At 28.7% G+C, this 23,444-nt stretch overlaps 2 protein-coding genes across 2 annotated transcripts; one reads left to right on the top strand and one right to left on the bottom strand.

Annotated features, from left to right (window-relative positions):
* On the top strand, nucleotides 1-1,878 carry LOC130967109 (uncharacterized). Its single transcript, XM_057891930.1, has one exon. It carries the CDS (start codon nucleotides 1-3, stop codon nucleotides 1,876-1,878), a length of 1,878 nt encoding a protein of 625 aa, XP_057747913.1.
* A 2,917-nt stretch (nucleotides 1,879-4,795) lies between these two features.
* LOC130967108 (ethylene-responsive transcription factor ESR1-like) lies at nucleotides 4,796-5,950 on the bottom strand. Its single transcript, XM_057891929.1, has one exon. It carries the CDS (start codon nucleotides 5,948-5,950, stop codon nucleotides 4,796-4,798), a length of 1,155 nt encoding a protein of 384 aa, XP_057747912.1.
* Nucleotides 5,951-23,444: the final 17,494 nt, after the last annotated feature.

Genomic DNA, 23,444 nt, shown 5'->3' with positions numbered 1-23,444 from the left:
ATGAATTTTCAACTTCCCCGACAGTTCACCCTGCCAACAACTCTGACCCCTTACGATGGATTAGGAGACCCAAAGCAGCATATTAAGAAATTCCGATCTATTATGATTGTTAACGGTGCATCCGACCCTATTTTATGTCGTTGTTTTCCATCTTTTTTAGACGGTCCTGCACTTGACTGGTTTTGCTCTTTGCCTGCAGATTCAATATCGCGTTTTCAGGAATTGGCAAAGCAGTTCGAAGACCACTTCGCAGCATCTGCAATATACCTCCACGATTCTGACTATCTGACGACCATCAAGCAAGGCCCACAAGAGAGCCTGAAGGACTATATCACTCGCTTCACAAAGGTCGCCATGAGAATCCCCGACCTTCATCCTGAAGTCCATCTCCACGCCATTAAGAGCGGCCTCCGTCCGGGCAAATTTCAGGAGACAATAGCTGTGAGCAAACCAAAAACCTTGGCCGAATTCCGTGAAAAGGCCAAGGGACAGATAGATGTTGAAGAACTTCGGCAAGCGCGCAAAACGGAAAAATCAACTGCGGTGAAGGATGATGATAAGCCCCGAGACAGTAAGAAAGCATTCAAGCCAGTTCCCCGTTATGAGTCATACACCCAGTTCAACACAAAGAGAGATGACATTATTAAGGAAATACTCAACTCCAAATTAATCAAGCCTCCTCGTAAAGCCGGCGCTTACCCAGAGTCCAAAACTGTTGATAAATCCAAATATTGCACCTTTCATCAGAAACATGGGCACACCACGGATGAGTGCGTGATCGCTAAAGATCTCTTAGAGCGCCTCGCAAGACAAGGACACCTCGACAAGTTTATTGCCGGACGTATGCAGAAGAATACAACCTCGGCTTCCGACCTTGCGGCAGCAGGTCCCTCATCAAAAGAAAAAGATAAGACACCAACCCAACCCAGAGGAATCATCAATTGTATTTCAGGAGGATATGCAGGAGGTGGACATACTAGCTCAGCCCGGAAGAGGACCTATCGAGCCATGTTGGCCGTCACAAATGCCCCTAAAGTTCCTCGGCCGGCCGAAGACTTCCCAGAAATGACTTTCGGCTCAACCGACTTTAATCAGACCGACGCTAATTATGACGATCCAGTGGTAATTTCTATCCAGTTGGGGGATTTAATAGTCCGCAAAGTACTTCTCGATCCCGGAAGTAGCGCAGATGTCCTATTCTTCACCACATTCGAAAAGATGAAACTAAGCAACAAAATTTTGCAACCGTACCATGGAGACTTGGTCGGATTTTCCGGGGAGAGAGTCCCTGTTTTGGGTTCTGTGTGGTTACAAACCACACTCGGTGAGCAACCATTATTTAAGACACAAGACATTCAATATCTTGTTGTCGACTGCTTTAGTCCTTATAATCTCATACTAGGTAGACCATTTTTAAATAAATTTACAGTAATTGTATCTACAGTTCACCTTTGTGTTAAGTTCCCTGTGCAGGATAATTTAGTAGCAACGATACACGGTGACCTCCATGAAGCACGGCAATGCTATAATACAAGCCTGAAGCCCATAAAAAGGGGCAACATGGTACAAGTCAACTCCATACAACCCGACCAACCAAGTTTGACAGAAATCGACCCAAGAGCCGACTTTGAAGATCGGCCCATGCCAAACGAGGATTTAACAAAGGTGGCCCTGACCGAGGACCCCGCCAAATACACCTTTATCGGGACATCAATCAGCAAGGAGGAGAAAGAATCACTCATAAAGTTTTTGCGACAGAATGCCGACTTGTTTGCCTGGACATCTGCCGATATGCCCGGGATAGACCCATCTGTTATCACCCACAAATTAGCAATTAATCCAGAAGCTCGCCCAGTTTCTTCAGTTACCCAACATTAACTTTAAAGAAGCTACGTTGACCTGGGGGCACAGTGTACCGAGCTATTACTCACTCATTATAAAAGCTCAACCTATCTCTTTAAAAGTCAGGTCAAGCTTGGGGGCTGTGATATGACCAGTAAACATCGGTTACACATTATAGCTCAGTTACACTTCAGGCCCGATCATAACCGACGATTTCATCACGGCCATAAATGGCCCCAAGTCAATAACGTCGGATTTACAATTTATCCTCTTCCTAGACATTACATCTGAAGAATAACGGCCGACTTCTCCTGCTAATATAAAGCAGGCAAAAGACAAAAAGAAGGTACGTGATTATTTCCAAAACTAAGAATTATCATCCATTTGATACTAACTTGAGCGTCGGAGTGCCTTTGCAGGTACCCACCCTCGCCATTCAACCGTTGCCGACGTATACCTCGGTCCACTCTAGGAGTCCGCCGACCTTACCAAAGGACGAGCTATACCTCGGAGTAATCAGGCAAGAACAAATCTAATTCTTTTATTCTAATAATTTAATAAATATTTTTAATCCACAGTTTTTACTTTTAAATATTGATGATTAATTATTACTTAAAAATAATAAATTATGCTGTAGTGTTTTTCAATTTTTCTAATGAATCAAAGTCCATGCCTTTAACTTCACAACTGTACCTTTTTTGTCTCTAAGCCAAATTTGGTCTCCATCTATGCAAACCTCGTGTATACGTTAATTAAGTCACATATAGAGAGTTAATTCCCAAATACGTAGTAATAGCCAATTTTCCGCCAATCAACTAAATGTATTATATATCGTGTTAAATTATATATAATTTTGTTTTAATATCATGCTAATATAACTTTGAGTTTTAATTTTGATACAATATTTTTATTCAATCTATTCTCATAACTATCCAACGGTAAGGATGAAAGACAACTATTATATTTGATTTGTTTATGCAGCGCTTCATACTTGGATAAAAATCTTTAGTGTATCAAAATGAACTAAAATCCTAACTTTAAATACATCTCAAATGACACATACACAACTTGTAAACAACTAGAATAAAATGGTACTTACGATAACAAAATCATGAATATATTAGCGGCATATGATGAATCATTGTTTTTATTCTATTTAGATGAAAAAAAAGACTGTTATACTTAGAGAATAAAATTTGTATATTTTCATCTAATTAATTAAAGAAGAGTGCTAAGAAATTAATAAATTTTATTATTTATAGACATCAATTAGTTATTATTAATATTTTTAATAATATAAAATTATATTTAATAATATAAAATTATTTATTTTTTATTTATTAGTTAAGTATTGACCAAAACTTTCTGTTAATTAAATTCATATTATTATTAAGTAATAACTGATTGTGTGTACTCCTAAACGTGAAAGAAGGGGGAAATTAATGTTGGGTAATGGTGACTAACTAGGAGTCACTTTGATTTCATGATTCATGAAGGGGCATCCAATTGAAAGGTGAGTATATTAGCTTCTACAATCTACTATGACATATATATATTCTCTTTATTTGGTTTTTGTTTTATTACTGATATGATATAGTGGATGTTTGGATTGTGGTTGGTCAAACTGAAATTTGGATAAAAATTATTTTATAAATTTGATTTTGGATATAAGTAAGTTTGTGTTAATATGATTTATGTTTGACAACTTCTTACCAAAATTGATTTTGATAAAATAAATATTATTTAGATAATATTAGTTAAAATTATTTTTAAATACATAATTACTTAAAAAGACATTATATTAAATTATAATATTATTTTTTTACAGATATTTATTTTTTTATACTTTTTTCTTATATATTTTTATATAATATTAATATATTTTTAATACTTTTAGTACTCTTTTTTAGTACATTATAATTTTTAACTATTATTATTATTTATGATTAATTTATTTTACCTAATGAGATCAATAAATTCTATTATAAAAAGATAATAATAAATATAATACACAAAAATTATAACTATAAAAATATATAATATCAAATAAAAAAATTAATAAAATATAAATAATAAATAATAAAAAAATAGTTCATATAGAGAGGAATAATAAGAATTCTATAAATAATGTAATAACATGTATAAAGAATAAAGTTAATAGAAGAAAAATAAATATGGAAAGTATTGGCTAAAAACACGTTAGTGCAATGGAGAAGCTAAAAATTATTGCTTCTTGTAAATATAATTTTATGAATAAAATTATTTATGTGTTTGTAAAAAAAAAATTAGCCAAACAAAAAAAGTGAACATTTCAAGAAGTTTTAACGTACTTTTTTTGTACTTTTTTTCTTCAAACTTGGTTACCAAACGCATCCATGATAAATCCTCACCCTGGAACCTTGTTGGGTTTTCGATTTAGGATGAATGAGGTGAATGAAAAACTTTGGACCTAGCTAGGGTTTCCTTTTTCCTTTTTCTATTTCCACTTTAAATTAAATAATGAGAAGAACAAACACCAATGCAAGAAGAAAACGACAGCACATCCGGCCATTACTCCATCTTCTCCACTCCGAACAAAACGAACAATAACAGACACGCTCACATTACAACTATTCCCAAGGTCAACGCACGCCATTTGTGCTCCTACGGAAACTACACATCATATTCTTCATTGCTTTCATTCAAAACTATCACAATTCTCAAACATAACACGCTTAACTAACTACAGAAAAATAACAAACCCTAATACACCAGATTGAACACACATATATATGATTAAGGTAGCTAGCAAGAACTACATACATATAAATATGGTGGTTACTTGTACAAAGACTACTTCGTGTGAAGATGATATTGCAAACGCCTATCATCTTTACACGAAGGTATCCTCGTATAAGTAACCGCTGTAAATATATGATATACGAAAGAGGTTAACTAAACTAGTATTAATTAGTTAAGCATTCTGCATTCTGGCCGCGAAGGCATTGAGAAATTGTTGATACTGAAAAGCATCTTCCAGCATAGCAGTAGGGTTCATCATCAACTGTTCGTTCCCCACAGGCATGGTCATCGATGAGGCCTCATGAATAGGGTTAAAGCTATAATCAAATTGCTGAACAGGAAAATTATGATGATCAAAACCCCTCGTCATCCTGCTGTCATCATCATAGCCCTGTTGTTGTTGTTGTTGTTGATGAGGAAACGAAACTGCCGCCGCCTCGGGTTTCAGCTTCAAAGTGCTGTCGCAATTCTTGTTTGGAACGGTTTTGGATTTCGGCAAGAAGCGTTGAACTATCTCTTCCAACAGACCAGAGTTTGAAGACTCTCTAGGGAACAACTCCAATAACGACTGATCTTCTTCCTCGACACCTTCAGCAATAACCTCCGTCGTGCCGTTGTTGGAACCACCACCGCAACAGTTACCATTGAAGCAGCAAGCGGAACCACCCTCCTTCATGCAATACTGATAAGGACTATTATTAGCACCACTAGAACCAACACCACCACCAGCAGCACCAGAAGAAGAAGAAACCAAACACGGATTCGAATTCAGAAACTCGCGAAACAGAAGCATGTTCAGGGAATGATGAGAATTGTTAGCGACGTTTCGGTGCTGCTGCTGAGTCGATAATGGAGCAGTTACGCCATGGCGGCCACTCTGAACTAACTTGCTGACGTGGCACTGCTGCTTCGGGAAGTTGAACGCTTGGAACAGTTCAGAGTGACGAAAATTGTGATGGTGATGGTGTGGATGAGGATGAGGAGGAGAATCAGGGTACACGAAGTTCGTCCTCGCCTTCGCGCCTCGCATCGCTCTGGCGGCACAGTCGTAGGCGCAGGCAGCTTCCTCCGCCGTGTCGAACGTCCCCAGCCACCGCCGCTCCTTCGACTGCGGGTCCCTTATCTCCGCCGCGTAACGCCCCCACGGCCTCCGCCTGACGCCGCGGTACCTCATTGGCCCCGCGGCAGAGCCGCCGCCGCCACCGGCGTCCTTGGCCATCCTCTTGTTGTTGGTTTTCTTCTGGTGGTCGGCGATGGTTGAGTCTTGTATTGGGTCGGGTTCTTGGATCGGAGGCATGCCGTTGAGACGCCTAAACGCTTCTTCCATTGTTGAGAGAGAAAGAGAGAGACAAATGAATTGTTTTAGAGGTGTGCACTCACCGCCACTGCCTTGGTTTCTTTATATTTAAGGAGGCTGGCTGGAGTTTATTATTAATTAAATAATTAATAATTTAATAATTAATAGGTGCAGTGGTACATGTAGTGTGTGTTTGGATTACAGTTTGCAAACGAGAGTTTGAATAAAATTGATTTTGCAAACTTGATTTTGATGAAAAGTAAGTTTGTGTTAAGTGATTTATATTTGGCAATATTTATATCAAAATGAATTATAGTAAAATAAATGTTGTTTGGATTACACTATTCAAAATCACTTTTAGAAATAAAATTACTAAAATAGACATCAACTTTAATAATTTTTGTATATTATTTTAATTTAGATATTTGAATAGATCTTATTAATTAATTCTATAATAAAATTAATATTTATACACTAAAATAAAAATAATATATAAAAATTGGCAAAATATACTTTTAATTAAAACTAACAAAATATAAATTGTAGAGAGTAATAAGAATAATAAAAAATTAAATATTTATCTTGGTAGTAATTGAAATAAATCAAAAAATTTTTTATGATATTTTTTATATAATATATTTTTAGTACTCTTAGTACTCTTTTTTAGTATTCTATAATTTTTTATTATTATTATTTATAATTAATTTTTTGTTTAATTTACTTTTTTAATAGGATCAATATATTATATTATAAAAAAATAAAAATAATACAAAAAAATTATAATTATAAAAGTGTATAATATCAAATAAATAATTAAATAAAAATAGTAAATAATAGAAAAAGATAATTCATATAAATAAAAATTATATAAATAATACAATAGTATGCATAAAGGATAAAATTGGTAAAAGATAAATAAAGATTGAGTATTGATGGCTAAAAGCTCGTTGGTGAAACGCAGAAGCTTAAAATTGTTGCTTCTTGAAAATGTGGTTTTGAATGCAAAATCACTTCTGCGTTCATAAATCAAAACTTTACCAAACCAAAAATTGCAGCTTTCAAGATATCAAAACGTACTTCTTCTCTTTGAACGTGGTTGCCAAACACACCCGTAGAATTCATGCATGAAGATATGATACTATGATGTGAGTGAGGTGTTTTCTTCTTTCTTCCTTCTGAGAAGGGGATTTTGGGAAAGTGATTGATTTAAAGTGCATGTCATACACAAACAATGGGAAACGGACAAAACTGATTAAGCAAGCAGGTTTTTTTTGGCTTTTTGTTTTGCCACTCTATTGGTTTGTTACTAGTCACTAGTGATTACTCACTCACTCCTCATCTTACTCATTCCTATTACTACTTTTTTCCTTTCATTTATTTTCTAGTAATACCAGCTTCTGATCTGGAAAATTAAGTCACGTGGTTATGTCTCATTATTAATACTACTTTGATTTGATATTTTTTTTGGGGGGTAATTACTATGTAGTAGTAGCTAGGGCAATGCTATATATATCACTATGTTATGTTATGTTTAACTTGCTGCACGCATCACTGTGCATGCATGGCATGATCATAATTCCTTCCTCTTCCTCCTCTCTTTCTGTCTATTTTTTTCAAAGTGTTCCTATGGAGCTGGCATGCATGGACATTGCCGGTATATATAATATTTTCAGTTTATTTTTTCTTAGACGTACCTTTTAAAGATGTCAACATTGCAAAATCCACTGTTTTGATCTTTTTCTTTTATTTCTTTTTTCTACTTTTACAACATTACTCGCCTTTATGCCCCATGAGTCCATGATGATGACCATGAACCTTTATGCTTCTTTTATAATTTTAGATAGAGTGTTCCCATACTAGTACTACTACACTATACTACACCTATGCTTCTCTCTTAATACAGTTTTCCTCTGAGGTCTAATAATTAACACCTATACTGTTAATTAAATATATGCCAAAATTAACCAGACAATCAAAAACTACTGCTATACTACTATGTATGTTAAAAACTACTACTATACTACTGCTATGTATGTTAAACAAGTAAAGTATACGTTTCTTGTAATAATTATACTACCACATCACTATTAATTTACCACAGGTATTCGATCAATGTTGTAGTAGTAGTAGTATAATTTTGTACAAGTAGTTAGCTTGTAGAGTGTGTTTCCATGGTTGATGTGAAAGTTATTTTGGTAAAGTCTTTGTATATTTGAAGTGGAGAAATATTAAGGCAATCAGAATTTATTATTTTTTGGCCATTATTATTTAGTCATTAATTTATTTATTTTTTTAGTTTAGTTTTAGTTTAATTATTGGTGAATTTTATGGTGTAGAAATAAATTTTTTTCTACTCATGAGGAAACTAACGTGGCATAGATTTAGGAATAACACCTATCTCTTGCTATTATTACTTTGATCAGATGTGACAAGACAAATACATCAAAATTCAGATTTTATTTTTTTCAATTAAACATTAATACTAATGAAACTTTAATTACAGGTATATTTTTGTTATATTGGATCAAAAAATTGGGCCAAAGAAAAACAATAATTTTTGGACTGTAATAGATTACTATTAAAGAAATATATTTTATTATATTTATTTTATCAATAAAATTTATTAGTTTTTATTAAATATTTAAGTATGCATAAATAATATTAAATACTACAAACAATAAAGTCACCAAAAAATACTACAAACAATAAATATTAAAAAAATAAACATTCAAATTCAAAATTTAATCTCTAAATTATTGTGTATAATATTAAATTTTTCTTACATTTTGTATAAGAAATTAACAAGTGTTATTTTTATTTTGTGAGAGTACCTTTAAAAAAAATTTGTCAATAATACTAAATTTTTCTTACATTTTTCTTTAGTCCATGAATTATTTATTTTTTAAAATTAATTTATAATATTTCGATTTATAATAAGAATGATAATTTATTTAGAATTACAAATGTAACAACAAAGTTAAATTTAAAAAAATGAGAAAATATTTATATGCAAAACTTGAACCTAAGTAAATATTCATGCATATAAATAATTTTAAATATTGAACATTTTAAAAAATATTCATACGTACCAAATAATTTGGGTTATGTTTTAGACTCCAGTTTTGTTCTTTAAATTTTTTTCACTCATCTTTTTAAATTTAACTTTGTTGTTACATTTGTAATTTTAAATAAATTATCATTCATACTATAAATCAAAACATTATAAATTAATTTAAAAATAAATAATTCATGGATTAAAGAATTTTTTTTAGCTAATTCATAAACACTTTTAATTTTGATATTGAATTCATAATAGTATTTTTTCAATAACGTATGAAATTTTGTGTGTTTTGTTATATGGAGATCACAAATCAAACATTTTAATTTGAAAAGTTTAACTTTTTGAAATTTAAAAAACACAAAATGGACCTTCTGATTTGTAAACTTATATAAATCTGATCTTTTAATTTGTGAATTTTAATTTTTAAAATACAAAAAATCGACCCTCCAATTGATGAACTTTATTTATTTTTTAATTTTTAAAATACAAATAAAACTCTCTTAATTGTGATTACATTTATACCAAATTAAAACATATCACTCATATTTTTAAATTTAACTTTGTTGTTATATTTGTAATTCTAAATAAATTATCATTCTTATTATAAATCGAAATATTATAAATTAATTTTAAAAAATAAAAAATTTATGGACTAAAGAAAAATGTAAGAAAAATTTAGTATTATTGACAAAATTTGTTTAAAGGTACTCTCACAAAATAAAAATAACACTTGTTAATTTCTTATACAAAATGTAAGAAAAATTTAATATTATACACAATAATTTAGAGATTAAATTTTGAATTTAAATATTTATTTTTTTAATATTTATTGTTTGTAGTATTTAATATTATTTATGCATACTTAAATATTTAATAAAAACTAATGAATTTTATTGATAAAATAAATATAATAAAATATATTTCTTTAATAGTAATCCATTACAGTCCAAAAATTATTGTTTTTTTTGCCTAATTTTTTTGATCCAATACAACAAAAATATATCTGTAATTAAAGTTTTATTAGTATTAATGTTTAACTGAAAACGACAAAATTTGAATTTTAATGTATTTGTCTTGTCATATCTGATCAAAACAATAATAGCAAGAGATAGGTGTCACTCCTAAATCTATGCCAAGTTAGTTTCCTCATGTGTAGAAAAAAATTTATTTCTACACCATAGAATTCACCTTAATTATTTTGTTGGCCTTTATAATTTCACTAAATTTTTAATTAGATTTCTATATTTTTTTTCTTTTCAATTGAATTCCTATACCATTTTTTTTAAGTTTGGTTCCTACAACGACAAAAAACATTTGGACTAAGGAATATTTTATTCCCAAATAGGATATATCAAGGTAAAAATATTTAGTGTAATCTTGGGTGACTCTAGTTATTTTATGTTGACAAAATAACGTTTACTCCTCTTCTTTTCTTTTCACTTAAGCTAAAAAAATTATTGCTCTTCATTCTTTCTCCATTTTAGATTGTGTGGATTCAGTAACGTGTTTTTACCTGGCATTATGTGATTGAAGCTGGTTATTCTCTATCGTGGCCTCCATTATTGAAGGAGCTATTGTTGCCGTCGTGTTTAGAAGCTGTTGTGGCTATCTTGTTTAGATACGAGTTAAAATTTTTTTTACTCTTCACTCTTTCATTATTTATTAAACGTTGTGTCTTTTACATGACTGGCTTTGTTAGTGATGTTTGATTAGGTGTTTACTATTTTACACTTTTTGTTTCTTGTTGTGTAATAATGGGAGAATCAGAGTTCACAATAGAAATCCATCACGGTGAAAAATTCTTTGACACGAGACATGAGCTAGAATATTTAGATGGGGTGGTTGTAAAAGACTTACATTATGAACTAGATTAATGGTCTCTGCAAGAGATAATGAATTTGCTGAAGGGTTTAGGCTACAAGAGATATACGAAGTTATGGTGAAACGAACCTAGAGTTGACTTGAAGTTAGGTCTCAAAGAATTAAAGTCAGACGGGAATGCCACTAAAATGGCTAGGGCTTTAGTAATGGATTATGTGAAACATGGTATAGTATTTGCTGTTGATGGTTACAAAAAATGTAATAGGGTTAAAATCACATCAATTGATCTAGATTACGTCCCAGATGAAGGTAAAGATAGTGGGCTGATAGAAGTAGAAGTGGATGTTGAGTCAGAACCCTCTACCGAGGAGGATAGATTTGAGGATAATACTGATGATGGTGAACATGAGAATTACTTTGGATTTGATGTAGAGAATGGTGTTGATGGTGGAGAATCAAATGCGTTTGATGGTTTTAACGGCCCGCTTTATCAAGAAAGGACTACAGAGAAGGTTGCTGAGAATAATCAAGCTTCTGGGGTGATGGATGAACAAGTTAAAGACATTTTTTATGGTTACAAAACTGAAGACATTGATAGTTATAAGGGATATTCTGATGACATGATTAAGAAAAAAAGCTTTCTAAGTATAATGAAGTAGAAATGTGTAGAGAGTATGAGTTTAAGGTGGGTTTGGAGTTCAAATCACTTTTCCAATTTAAAGATGCAATTAAGGAGCTTTCCTTATTGAATGAGAAAGACATCAGGTACAAGAAGAATGACAAGTTAAGGTGCAGAGTAGTTTGTCAGGGACAAAAAAAAGTGCAAGTGGATGTGCTTTGCAAGTAAAATAGGAGGATCTAACTCTTTTCAGATAAAGACCTTGAATGGAAAGCATACCTATGGGAGAAATTATAATGGTAGGCTTGCATCAAGCGACTGGATATCAAAAAAGATTGCCAACAACATTAGTCGTGGAAAAAATATGCGGTTGGCCACTGTTATTCAAACCATTTAGGATAAGTACATGGCAAACATTAGTATAGAAAATGCTTATTGGGCTAGGAGAAAAACGAGAGAAGAAGTACATGGAAGGGCCATACTACAATATGCCAAGTTAAGAGATTATTGTGCAGAGATTTTAAAGACAAATCTAAAATTCAAGCTGAGTATTATTATGGATAGATCATTTTTAACACACCAATTGAGATTTATAAGGATGTACACGTATCTCGATTTGGTTAAACAAGGCTTATTAGCTGTTTGTAGACTGATTATAGTAGTTGATGGATGTCACTTGAAAGGGGACCATGGCCAACAGTTACTAATTGTTGTAGGGAGAGATCCTAATAACAACTATTGTCCAATTGCTGTTGCAATAATGGAGGCAGAAACAAAGGACAGTTGGGAATGGTTCCTTGATTCATTGATGGATAATATTAGTAAATCAAAAAGACCAATTTTTATGTCAGATCAACAAAAAGTAAGAGTTATATGACATATAATTCTAACTATTTCATTCTAATTACATACTTTTTGTTGATTGGATGATAGTCATGAAACTGTTGTTTTTGTTGCTATAGGAATTGATGTAAGTTTTTGTTGAGATGGTACTTTCTGTTGAGTATAGATTATACTTAAGGCATTTGTATGCCAACTGTAAGAAGGCATATGAAGGAGGGACAATTTTGAGATATCTAATTCTCTCTATTGCTAAAGCTACCTATGTGAAAGAGTAGGAGAGAAGAATGAATCCACTGAAGGATAAAAATAGAAAATGCTATGATAAACTGATGGAATTGGACCCAAAGTTGTGGATAAAAAGTCATTTCACTTTTATGGCAAAGAGTGATATGTTAATAAACATATCGAAGGTTTTTAATAGCAGAATTCTTGAGACAAGAGACAAACCCATTTTAACTATGTTTGAATAGATCAGATGCTATTGAATGTCAATATTTGCAGAGAAAAAGGAGAAGGCTGAGAAGTATAAAGGATCTATTCTGTCCAAACCAAAGAAAAAGTTAAATATTATTGCAACAAGAGCTATGGAATGGCAAACTAGATGGGCAGATGATTATGGAAAGGTTTGTGGTGGATATGCTAGCTGAAACTTGTAGCTGTAGATTTTGGAGCTTGACTCTTGAATGGTATGTCATGCTTACATGCATGCAGTGCTATCTTTGAAAAAGGAGATAATCCTAAAGAGTATTGCAATAATTACTATAGCCTAGCAGCAACATATGGAAAGCCAATTGCTTCAATTAATGGAAAAAAATATGTGGTCCTAGGTCAACTGTGATATCATTACACCTCCAATATACACGGTTAAATCTGGTCAACCAAGAATGATAAGGATTAGGGGTATTATCGGTTCGGTTTAGTTTGATTTTGGACCAAAAATTAACCGAATCGATATGTTCAGTTCCTATAAATGCACAACCATTCGGTTTGCTACTTTTACAACAACCGAACCGAACCAACATTGAATATGAATCACAATAATTAGATGTTTAAAATAGTCAATAAACTGAAATAATAAGAGTAAAATATTATTGAAATGGTTAGAAATTGGAGATTTTTGTTGTTAGGTTAAAGGTTAAAATAGTTAAAACATTGAAATGTATGCATATCTTCGGTTCAGTTTGGTTTCTATCGAGCCAACTGAAAACCGAACCGAATCAATCGGTTTTGTCAGAAAAAAAAACTCGATTTTTTCAATTTTCAAGTCAGTTGTTGTAATTTTCGATTCAATTTTGGAGTAATTTTCGGTCCAGTTTGGTAACTTACACCTCTAGTAAGGATTAGAGAACCTGATGAAAATAGATATCTAACCAAATATAGAAGGACGGGTATCTTTGTGGCTTGCAACAACTGTGACCAGTATGAACACAAAAGGAGGCACTGTCCAAATCCTATTATGACATATATTTTTAATTTTTGTTGTTTCATAATAGATGATTGCAACTATTGTTTTATGAAATATTTGTTTGTTTTGGTTGATATTGCATTAGCTTCTGAACCAACTATTATTACTGTTGTATCTAGTGCAACAAATGGCTCACCTGCTATTGGATCAAGTGCTACAAATGAGTCACCTGGTGCTGGATTTGATGCACCTGCTATTAGAGCTACTACAAGAGAGAGAGGCAGAAGAAAAAGTGTGGGACTATACAGAGAAAGGGACAAATAAAGAGTAATACCACCACACCAACCAACTCACCCAAATCCTATTATGAGAGTTATTTTTAATTTTTGTTGTTTTATAATAGATGATTGCAATTGCTGTTTTATAAAATGTTGTTTAGTTTTCGTTGATATTACATCAGCTCCTGAACCAACTACTACTGTTGCTGGATCTGGTACTACAAATGACTCACTTGCTGTTGGAACTAACATTGCTCCTCTAACTATACTAAATCTTCGTTCTGCACAATCAGCAACTTCTCATGCTCACCCTTATACACCATCAACTCAACTAACTCCCTCCATTGGGCCATTCACTCAATCAACTTTACTAATTGCACCAGTAACACAGCTTTTATCTAAAACTAAAATTTTTTAGGAGAGAAGAGAAAAGACTGAAGATGGGACAAGAAAGACAACAACCAAATCTGCTGAACACATAGACCTCACAAATGATTGAAACATTTAGGATTATGTCCGTTTATATATTGTGTATTTATGTAGAATTTTTTGTATATTTTATTCTACTGTAAAAGTATTTTAGTGTTAAAAAGATCATTTTTTTTATGTTTATGTTGCTTTGTGGTGGACCACTTTTAGTAATACATTTTAGGTGAAACATTTATTTTATGATTATATAAGTTGGACCACTTATCTTTTGTAAAGTGTGAAATATATTAGAGACCACTTTGATGCATTATATTATTTTAAGCATGAATCTATTGTATTAATTGTTTTTCATTATACACATTGTTATTAAAGATTACAACATTATATTGATAGTAAAAAACAAAAAACACACTTCATTACATTCAATTTAAACAACATAAAATATACTTTTTATAATTGCACTCTGTTTAAAATCAACAGTGACCACTTTATCAATAAACCTTTTCTCAAAGTATTGCAACATTAGGATTACAAAGAAAAAGAAAATCATCATTTGCATCTTGGTCCGCTTCTTCATATTTTTTCCCAATCTTTGAAGTTGCTCTTGGACCGACTTCAACTCAACACAGATTTTTCCTAAATAAGTATCCACTTCTCCAATCTTCACATTTAACTTCTCTGTGTCAACACTCAGTCTGATCTATCTATCATTTTTTCTTGTGCATTAGCATCCCTGATTTCACCCTTCACTCGATCAAAATGATGTTGTGAATCTAACAAGCAAACATTGCCAACCATCTTTTCTTTATCAACCTACTCAAAAAATTTGTATCTCCTACTTGGTCAAGAAATAAAATTTTTATTTGGATTCTTGGGTATACCAGAACTTCTGAGAATTAGAGTATCTCTACAGAAACAACGAATCCTCATCTTCTTTTGCTTCAACCACTCACTTTTTATATTATCCTCATCAGCAATCCACTCGAAGAAACTATATTTTGGCACTCTTTCACAAACTACATATCTCCTTCCAGGTCTTGACACTTTTAAAGAAGACAGAACAATAATTATCTTTCCACAGTAACACGAATGTCTTCTCTTGTTGAAATTTTTTTAGCTCAAAATTTTCGTAGATAGATAGGTGAAATCCATACAAGATGAGATCATTTAAAATTAAATAGCAAGAAAAGAAAAAAAAAAGGTGAATAGAATAAGGTTCAAGAGATTATAACGATTATATAGGATTATAGACATGAATATTTTGGTCAATTAAACACATGTAAACGTTTTATTTAACGTTTACTGCGAATAGGGACCAAATTAAAAAAAAAATTTGGTATAGGGACTCAATTGAAAGAAAAAAGTATAGGGATCTAATTGAAAATTTAGTGAAACTATAGGGACCAATAAAGTAATTAAACCTTTAGTTTTTTGGTTTAGTAGTCCAACAACATAGTTTATTCTATACTTTTAAAATTGATGGCTAACTGATGACAAAAACAATAAATTCTGATAGTTCTCTAATATTTTTCTTTTTAAGTGTATGTTTTTATATTTGTCATCACTTTTAATGTATTAAATTCAAGTTATAAATATTATTATTTTTAGTCTTACTAGTGCTTTTGCACATAATAATATTATAGTTAAATCTGTTGAAATTACATCGACTTTTTCTTGATTTTATAGATTATGATAGAAAAGACTTATAGAATCAAACTATTTTTATAAAAAATTGTAGGAGATAAAAGTCTCCGTCAATTAAGAATTAATTCATAAATTTTTTAGTTATTATTTTCATGTTAATTAATTTTAATATCCATCATGTAAAATTTAAAAGAATTTAATGTGTATAATTTTACATTTAATTAGGTGTTAATTCTGTTATATAAATAAAAATAATTAATTTCATGTTTGTTATTTAAAAATAATAATTTTTTTACATATATATAAAAATATAGTTAGATATTAGTATAAAAAAATTTATATTAACAGTTATAAAATTAACTCAAATTTGTTTTTGAAATAATTGAATCTTGATTCTAATTATTCATCATAACATTAATATTCTCTCTAAATCATATGTAATAAATATTTGAAAGAAGAAAAGTAAAAATAAAAATTTAAAAATAAGTAATAAAAAATTAAAACCAAATAAAAAATTATACATATGATGATAATATATTTTTTTGTGAATAATATTATGAAATTATTTTTTAATTATATTATTTTATTATTTTTTTGGACAGAAAGGTGGAGATAGAGAATGAAAAAAAAAGATAAAGAAGAAAAATGATAAAGGAGGTTTGTTCATTTTGGAAAAAAAGATTTTATTTTAATGATAATAAAAGAATATCTTGTAATACATTTTGGTTTATCAAACTAGTAATATAAACTATAAATATATATATATATATATATATATATATATATATATATATAGAGAGAGAGAGAGAGAGAGGAAGGAAGGAAGGAGGGTAGAAAAAAATAAAGAAAAAGAAAGAAATAAATAAGAGAATGGAAAAAAAAAGTTTATTAATTTTTAAAAGAAATATTATATTACAATTTTAACGAGAAAGTGTAATATCACTTATTTTGATTGTTAAATGTTATATTTTAATTTTAATTATAATTATTAATCAGAGAATATCATATTGTATATTTTGATTATCAACTTTATAATTAGTCATCAATAATAATATATAAAAGAGATAAAATAGATAACAAAACGAGAAAGATAGATAAAGAGAAAAAAAGAAAAAGAAGAAAGAGAATTCTTTAATTTTTTTAGAAAAATATTTTATTTTTATTACAATAAAAAAGTAAAATATTACAAATTTTAACTATAAAATTAGTAATATACTAGGAAGATACCTGTGTGATATGTTGGAAATAAAAAAAGACTTAGATGCATAAATATATAATATGATAAAAATTTTAGCTATAAAATTAAAATTTTAATAAACAAATTATTATGTTAATAGATTAACAATTGACATTGTTAATTAACTTACAAAATTAAATTACTACATTAAATATTCTTCAAGCTATATAAGTATTATTTTTCTATCATAATAATAATACGAACGTAATAACCTAAAATGATCTAATTTAACTTTAAAATCTATAATTTTATATATTTAATATCTAGAATTACATATTTATTGTATTTAATATTATCCAATTATTTGATTATTAACATAAGGAATTTTTTATGGTCTAGCGAATAGCGATTAAGATTCCAAAGACATGGTTTAGTTGATGATTAACCTAATAAGCTCTTGTGTCAAATCCAACTAGGTTTTGTAAATTTTGAAAAAGAGTTTTGCTAAGAATATTTATTAAAGATATTACAAAAGAAAAAATTAATAGAAAATATAAAAAATTAAATATATATATAAATTTTGAATAAGAAAAAGGGTGTGAGTTGGTGTGACAGCTATGAAAGCATAGAGAGTATGTAGTAATTTGCATTGCCCTTCGACTATTTCCAAGACTCTGTACCCAATGCAAGGAAAGGATCATTTATATCATCACACAATAGTGGCAAGGATAAGGCAAAGGGTACCTTCCGATTTTGGGTCCGTGTGGTAGAAAGTTTTATTTTATCTTCATTTTCTTTTTGGTGGGAAAAAGCTGTGAAAAAGTTACTTATTGTTGACTTTGGATTACTGAAGATTTTTGTAGAAGAAGAAGAAGTAACTAGTATATAAGTATTCTAGCTAGAATCTTTGCAGATTCCCTTTTTTACTCTCTTTTCAAAATTTTCTATCATCACCATTTTCTTTTCTTTTCTCTTTTAAGCAAGTGCGTGGGAATTACATAAAATAAAATAAAAAAGGAAGGGAATTAAATACAGGGCAATTTATTTATTTTTCAGGGCTTGTATCAACAGTTCTCCACCCAACATGTAATAAATAAAGAGTGAAGATTTTGAGGCAGGAGGGTATGATAAAGCTGTATGCAATGTGTGCATGTTTGTGTTTTTGTCTTTCTTTACTCAAAATAAAATCAGAAATCAGAAAAAAAAATAAAAAAAATAAAATCCATAAGACATTGGGAGAGGATTCCGGTGGCTTGTGAATATCATTTTGAATGATTACTCTGGCGGCGCTCAGAAGTTGTTCCTCTTACTTTGGTAATTGCTTTTCATTCATTTTTCCTTTTAAGTTAATTCTTTCATACTACATACACGAAACACTTTCTTGTTTATATTAGCTTTGCATTACTGATGTTGTGAGACCGAAAATCAAGGATTTAAAGCCATCACATGGACTTGTCTCATTTATAGGGGTTAAATAGGGGTGATTTAATGGGCCTTAGACTTGGTAGCTAGAAAAAGTGATTGTACTCAGAGATAAAAGAACTAACAAGTCAAATTAACAGTATCTTTGGATTATTGCTTAATCTTATTTAAAAACAAAAAGAAAGAATATTTTTGTTTTTATATTTTGTTAAAGATTTTTAAAATATTTTAAATTTTATTTTATTTTTTTAATATTTTTAATCTTATTAAATATATTCTTGACAATTAAATTTTCAAAAATTTATGACTAATTCAATAATAATGTATGATAATTATTTTTGGTTTGTTTATATTTATAATTATTTTTGTAAAATTATTACTAAATTGATCCTAAATTTTTTAAAAAATTATCGTCAAAAGTATATTTAATGTAAATCGAAAATTTTTTTAAATAAAATTTAAAAATATTTTTAAAATTTTTAATAAATTATAAAAACAAAAATTATATTTTATCTTAAAAAAAACAGAAGAATTATGTGAATTTTAAATAAAATCATCAATGTATTGAAAGCTCTAGTACTACTGTACCGTATTTTTTAACTATAAAAATCTTACTAATTTAGATCTTTAGCAAAACCCCTAATAAGATTAAGTAATTCCGTTAGGTAAATTATGTTACGGGAATAACTAATTAGAATACAAAGGTCGTTTTCATCCAATTCCCAATGACCAGTTAAGGGGATTTGTCAGTTTTCAAAAACTTGTTAATTGGTTGAGTAATAATGGACACAAATAATAATGACATTAATGAGGTTGCCCAATCTATATCTATCTATAATTCTATACTATGAAGCAAGTGACAATAGATAGGATTATTATTTGCTATGCACCATGTATTCATCCTTCTTGTAGTACTAATATACTAATGACACTAATAAGTAATAATGCTCTTTTCGTCAGATAAGTCATGAATTCGTAAATTTGTACATTACCTCTATAACTAGGAATTAGATAAGACACCTGTTAAAATTCAATTTTGATAAACAGATTAATTGAGATTCTCTTAAAAAAAAGAAAAATAATAAATATTTATATTAAAATTAATTGTTTTATACTTATTTTTTCTTAAAAATATTTATTTTAAAAAAATAATAAAAAAATTTATTAGAAGAAAAGATATTTTTAATTTTTTTATAATTACTTAAATAATTTTTTAAAATATTATAATTTAATTTTAAAAATTACACTAAACATTAATGATATAACTTTTCATAAATTAAAAGTTTAAAAAAATTACATATAGACTTAGGTCCATTAAATAAACACTTTAATTAAACTTCTTTTGAAAAAATAGTTTAAATAATAAATTATTATATTAAAAGTAATTTATAAATAAGTTATTTTGTATTTTGATTTTTAATTTTAAAAGTGTTTATTTTATAGAAATGTAATAAAAAAAAGAGTAATATTATGAGAGAAATAATTTTTTTTAACTTCTTTATAACTCTTAAATAGTTTTTTAAAAAACTGCAATTAATACTACTATTTATCATAAGTCAAAAATTTAAAAATATTACTGTTCAATTTGGATAAACAGCTGAGTTAAGCTTTTTTTGAAAAAATAATTTAAACAATAAATAATTATATTAAAAGTAGTTTATAAATAAATTATTTTGTATTTGGATTTTTAGTTTTAAAAGTGCTTATTTTATGAAATGTGATAAAAAAAAATAATAGTATTATAAGAGAAATTATTTTTTTAACTTCTTTATAAATTTCTAAATAATTTTTTAAAAAGACACAATTTAATTTTAAAAATTATACCAAATATTAATATTACTATTTTTCATAAATAAAAAACTCACAAAAATTACTTTCGAAACTTTTCAAATGAGTCCTTAAATTTTCAAAACGGTCCTTATTCAAATTCGTCCTAAATGTTTTATTATAAAATTTTGTATCCAAAAATTAAACATTTGAAATTTTTAATGTATTTATTTGTATTTAAGGAAATAACTTTTTATAATTTTTAATTAAAGTAACTTAAGTAATTTTAAGACACGTGTTGACATAGAAAAATTATTATAAATATCTACATATAATTATTCATTGGAGTAAGATTTTCTTTTTCCGTAACGAATGGACCATAGTATTATTCAAATATTTTTGATAAAATAATTCGTTTTAGAAAGATAATGTCTCACACAAAAAAGAAAGACATATACGACGAATTAGTGGACATTGTATCCAAAACAGAAACTAATCTAGGACTACAAATTTCTCAATTATGTCTCTTTTTTTTTCTTAAAAAGAATAAAAAAGTTTCTCTTTTATGTTTTTAGGTTGCGTTTAATTTTAAAAACATAATAAAATAAGATATTGAAAATAAAAATATTTTGTGTCAAGTTTATTTATTAAAAGACATATGTTAAGATTTTAAAATAATAATTTTTTTGTTAAAAATATAAAAAATTTAATTTTTTAATATATTTATTTTACATTCATTAAATAAAAATATTTAAAAAATTTTATTAGTGGTAGGTTTATTATGTGCTGGGTACATATTAACTAAATTTTTTTATTTGACGATGAATTGAATATAAAATAGAACAAATAATAAAAAAATCTAATTTGTCTTTATTTTTCACATAAAATTTAAAATAAAAAATATAATTATAAAAATTTGATAATAATAATAATAAAAAATAAAAAATAAATTGTATTTCTATATTTTTTATTAAAAAAATATAAAATACACTAATTCAACATCCTAAAATATAATATATCTATCTATATCTAACTATCATATCCTTAAAATCAAATGCAACATTATTAGAGAGTTGTCTTTTAGAAGCACTTTTCTAAATTCAAGTGTCGACAATAATCTTTAGATTTAATTAAAATTTTAAAAAATTACTGAATTTGATAAGATCATTAGACTTTTTTGTTTAAATCTATAAATTTTAAAAAAAAATTTCTTAAATTTAGACTAAAATCCAAAATGAGTTTCAAATCTTATAGTTTATTGTATTTTATTTCATTTGAATACAAATACATGATTTTCTTTCAATTTATATGTAATTAACTACTTGAAATGTCACAAAAAAAACTTGATGATTGTGATTAAGTTAATACTAAGGTGTATGTTTTGCTGATTCGGCCCTGTATGACCAAATCAACAGCATATATACCCTGCTTGAGAAGTACTTAATAAATTAGACAATACAAAATAAAAATAAAAAAAGAAAAATAATAATACAATATTTTATTTTGTTATTTCACGTATGATTTTTTTTGCATTGTATGTATTTATTTATAAATTTATAGAAAAAATAAATGATATCAAACTAAAGGTGGCAATAATATTCATTTTCAATAAAAATAATAAGTCTTTTATATTTAAATAAATAGAAAAAGAGTTGCTGAAGAATTTAAATCCAAAATTAAGATATATTATTTTATTTTAACTATATTATTTATATGTATATAAAAAATAAATTATTAAATTAATTATTTATATAAAGTATATTAAAATATAAAATATATATAAATATATAGCAATTAATTGGATAATTTTATTTTCACATGAAATTTTGGAATTTTTTTTATATATTGGTATAATTTTGGTGTAATACTCAATCATTGGATTTTATGGTATTTTTTAAAATTGTGGGAACAGTACAATATGTTTCTCTTGTATTGACAATACGTCTTTCTTGTATTGTATATTTAATACAATACAAGAGGGGCGTATTATCAATACAAGGGGGCGTATTGCAATGTTTTCACAATTTTAAAAAACACCATAAAATTTAATAATTAAATATTACATCAATATTTTTTCAATATAAAAAAAAATAATCGATATTTTGAAGTGAATTATGGTTGGTGATGAGAATTGGCATGAGGACTGAGAGTAAGAAAGCCCCAAAAGTTGAGGTACCTTTTGCCTGGGATTTTGTCAGATGCATGAACCTATGTAGTACATACTACACAAGATTTTACATCCTAGAAGAAGAATGAATTGAAGCAAAGCAGAATCACAAATATTAATTTATAAGATTCGAAGCTGCATGCTTTGAATGCCAAATTAATTGCAAGCATAGGATCTTGCTTGCTTGCTTGCATGGTTTTACCTGGTCAGATCTTCAGGTGTAGTGATTAAACCACCATACATATCAGGTGCATCAAGATTATTCATGATTCATTCTACTTGTTATTCAAGAACAGAAACAAATTCAAAACCGACCACGGTGGATAATAAGGGAATTAAAAATGACGGTTTTTCTGCTGCTGCATGATGCAGTGCACAGAAAGGTTGCAGAGAGAGACAACAAAATCCATAAAAAGATATATCAGCAGCTTTTCCCAAACCGCATGGTTCCAAGAGATGGAGACAACATCCCCGGATACTTTGTTACCTTGATGGGAATATAATCAAACAAATTATAATTTAACAACCTATCCTCATAGCCAATTCCTTCATTAATTTCATTTTTTTCTGTTTAGGTAATAAAAAAGAGGCTAAAAAATTTTGATATTGGAACAAAAGGAATGATATACTTTAACATGGTAATTTTTGGTATTTTTTAAAATTGTGGGAGTACACAAATCGGATCCTCCGATTTGTGTTTAAAAAGTTGAAAAAATCTAGAGTACACAAATTGGAGGGTCCGATTTGTGTTAAAAAAATTGAAAAAACTCAGAGTACACAAATCTGACCATGCGAGTTGTTTGATTTTAAAATTTTGCTTAAGAAATCGCATGGTCCGACTTTTGGTTGGGCAAATATAAATTTTGAAAGCTAGAAAACGGACCCTCCCTC

This window comes from Arachis stenosperma, chromosome 3, assembly GCF_014773155.1.
Source record: "Arachis stenosperma cultivar V10309 chromosome 3, arast.V10309.gnm1.PFL2, whole genome shotgun sequence".
Lineage (NCBI taxonomy): Eukaryota > Viridiplantae > Streptophyta > Magnoliopsida > Fabales > Fabaceae > Arachis > Arachis stenosperma.
Note: the sequence above shows the minus strand (reverse complement) of the source record. Positions and strands in the feature narration are given on the sequence as shown.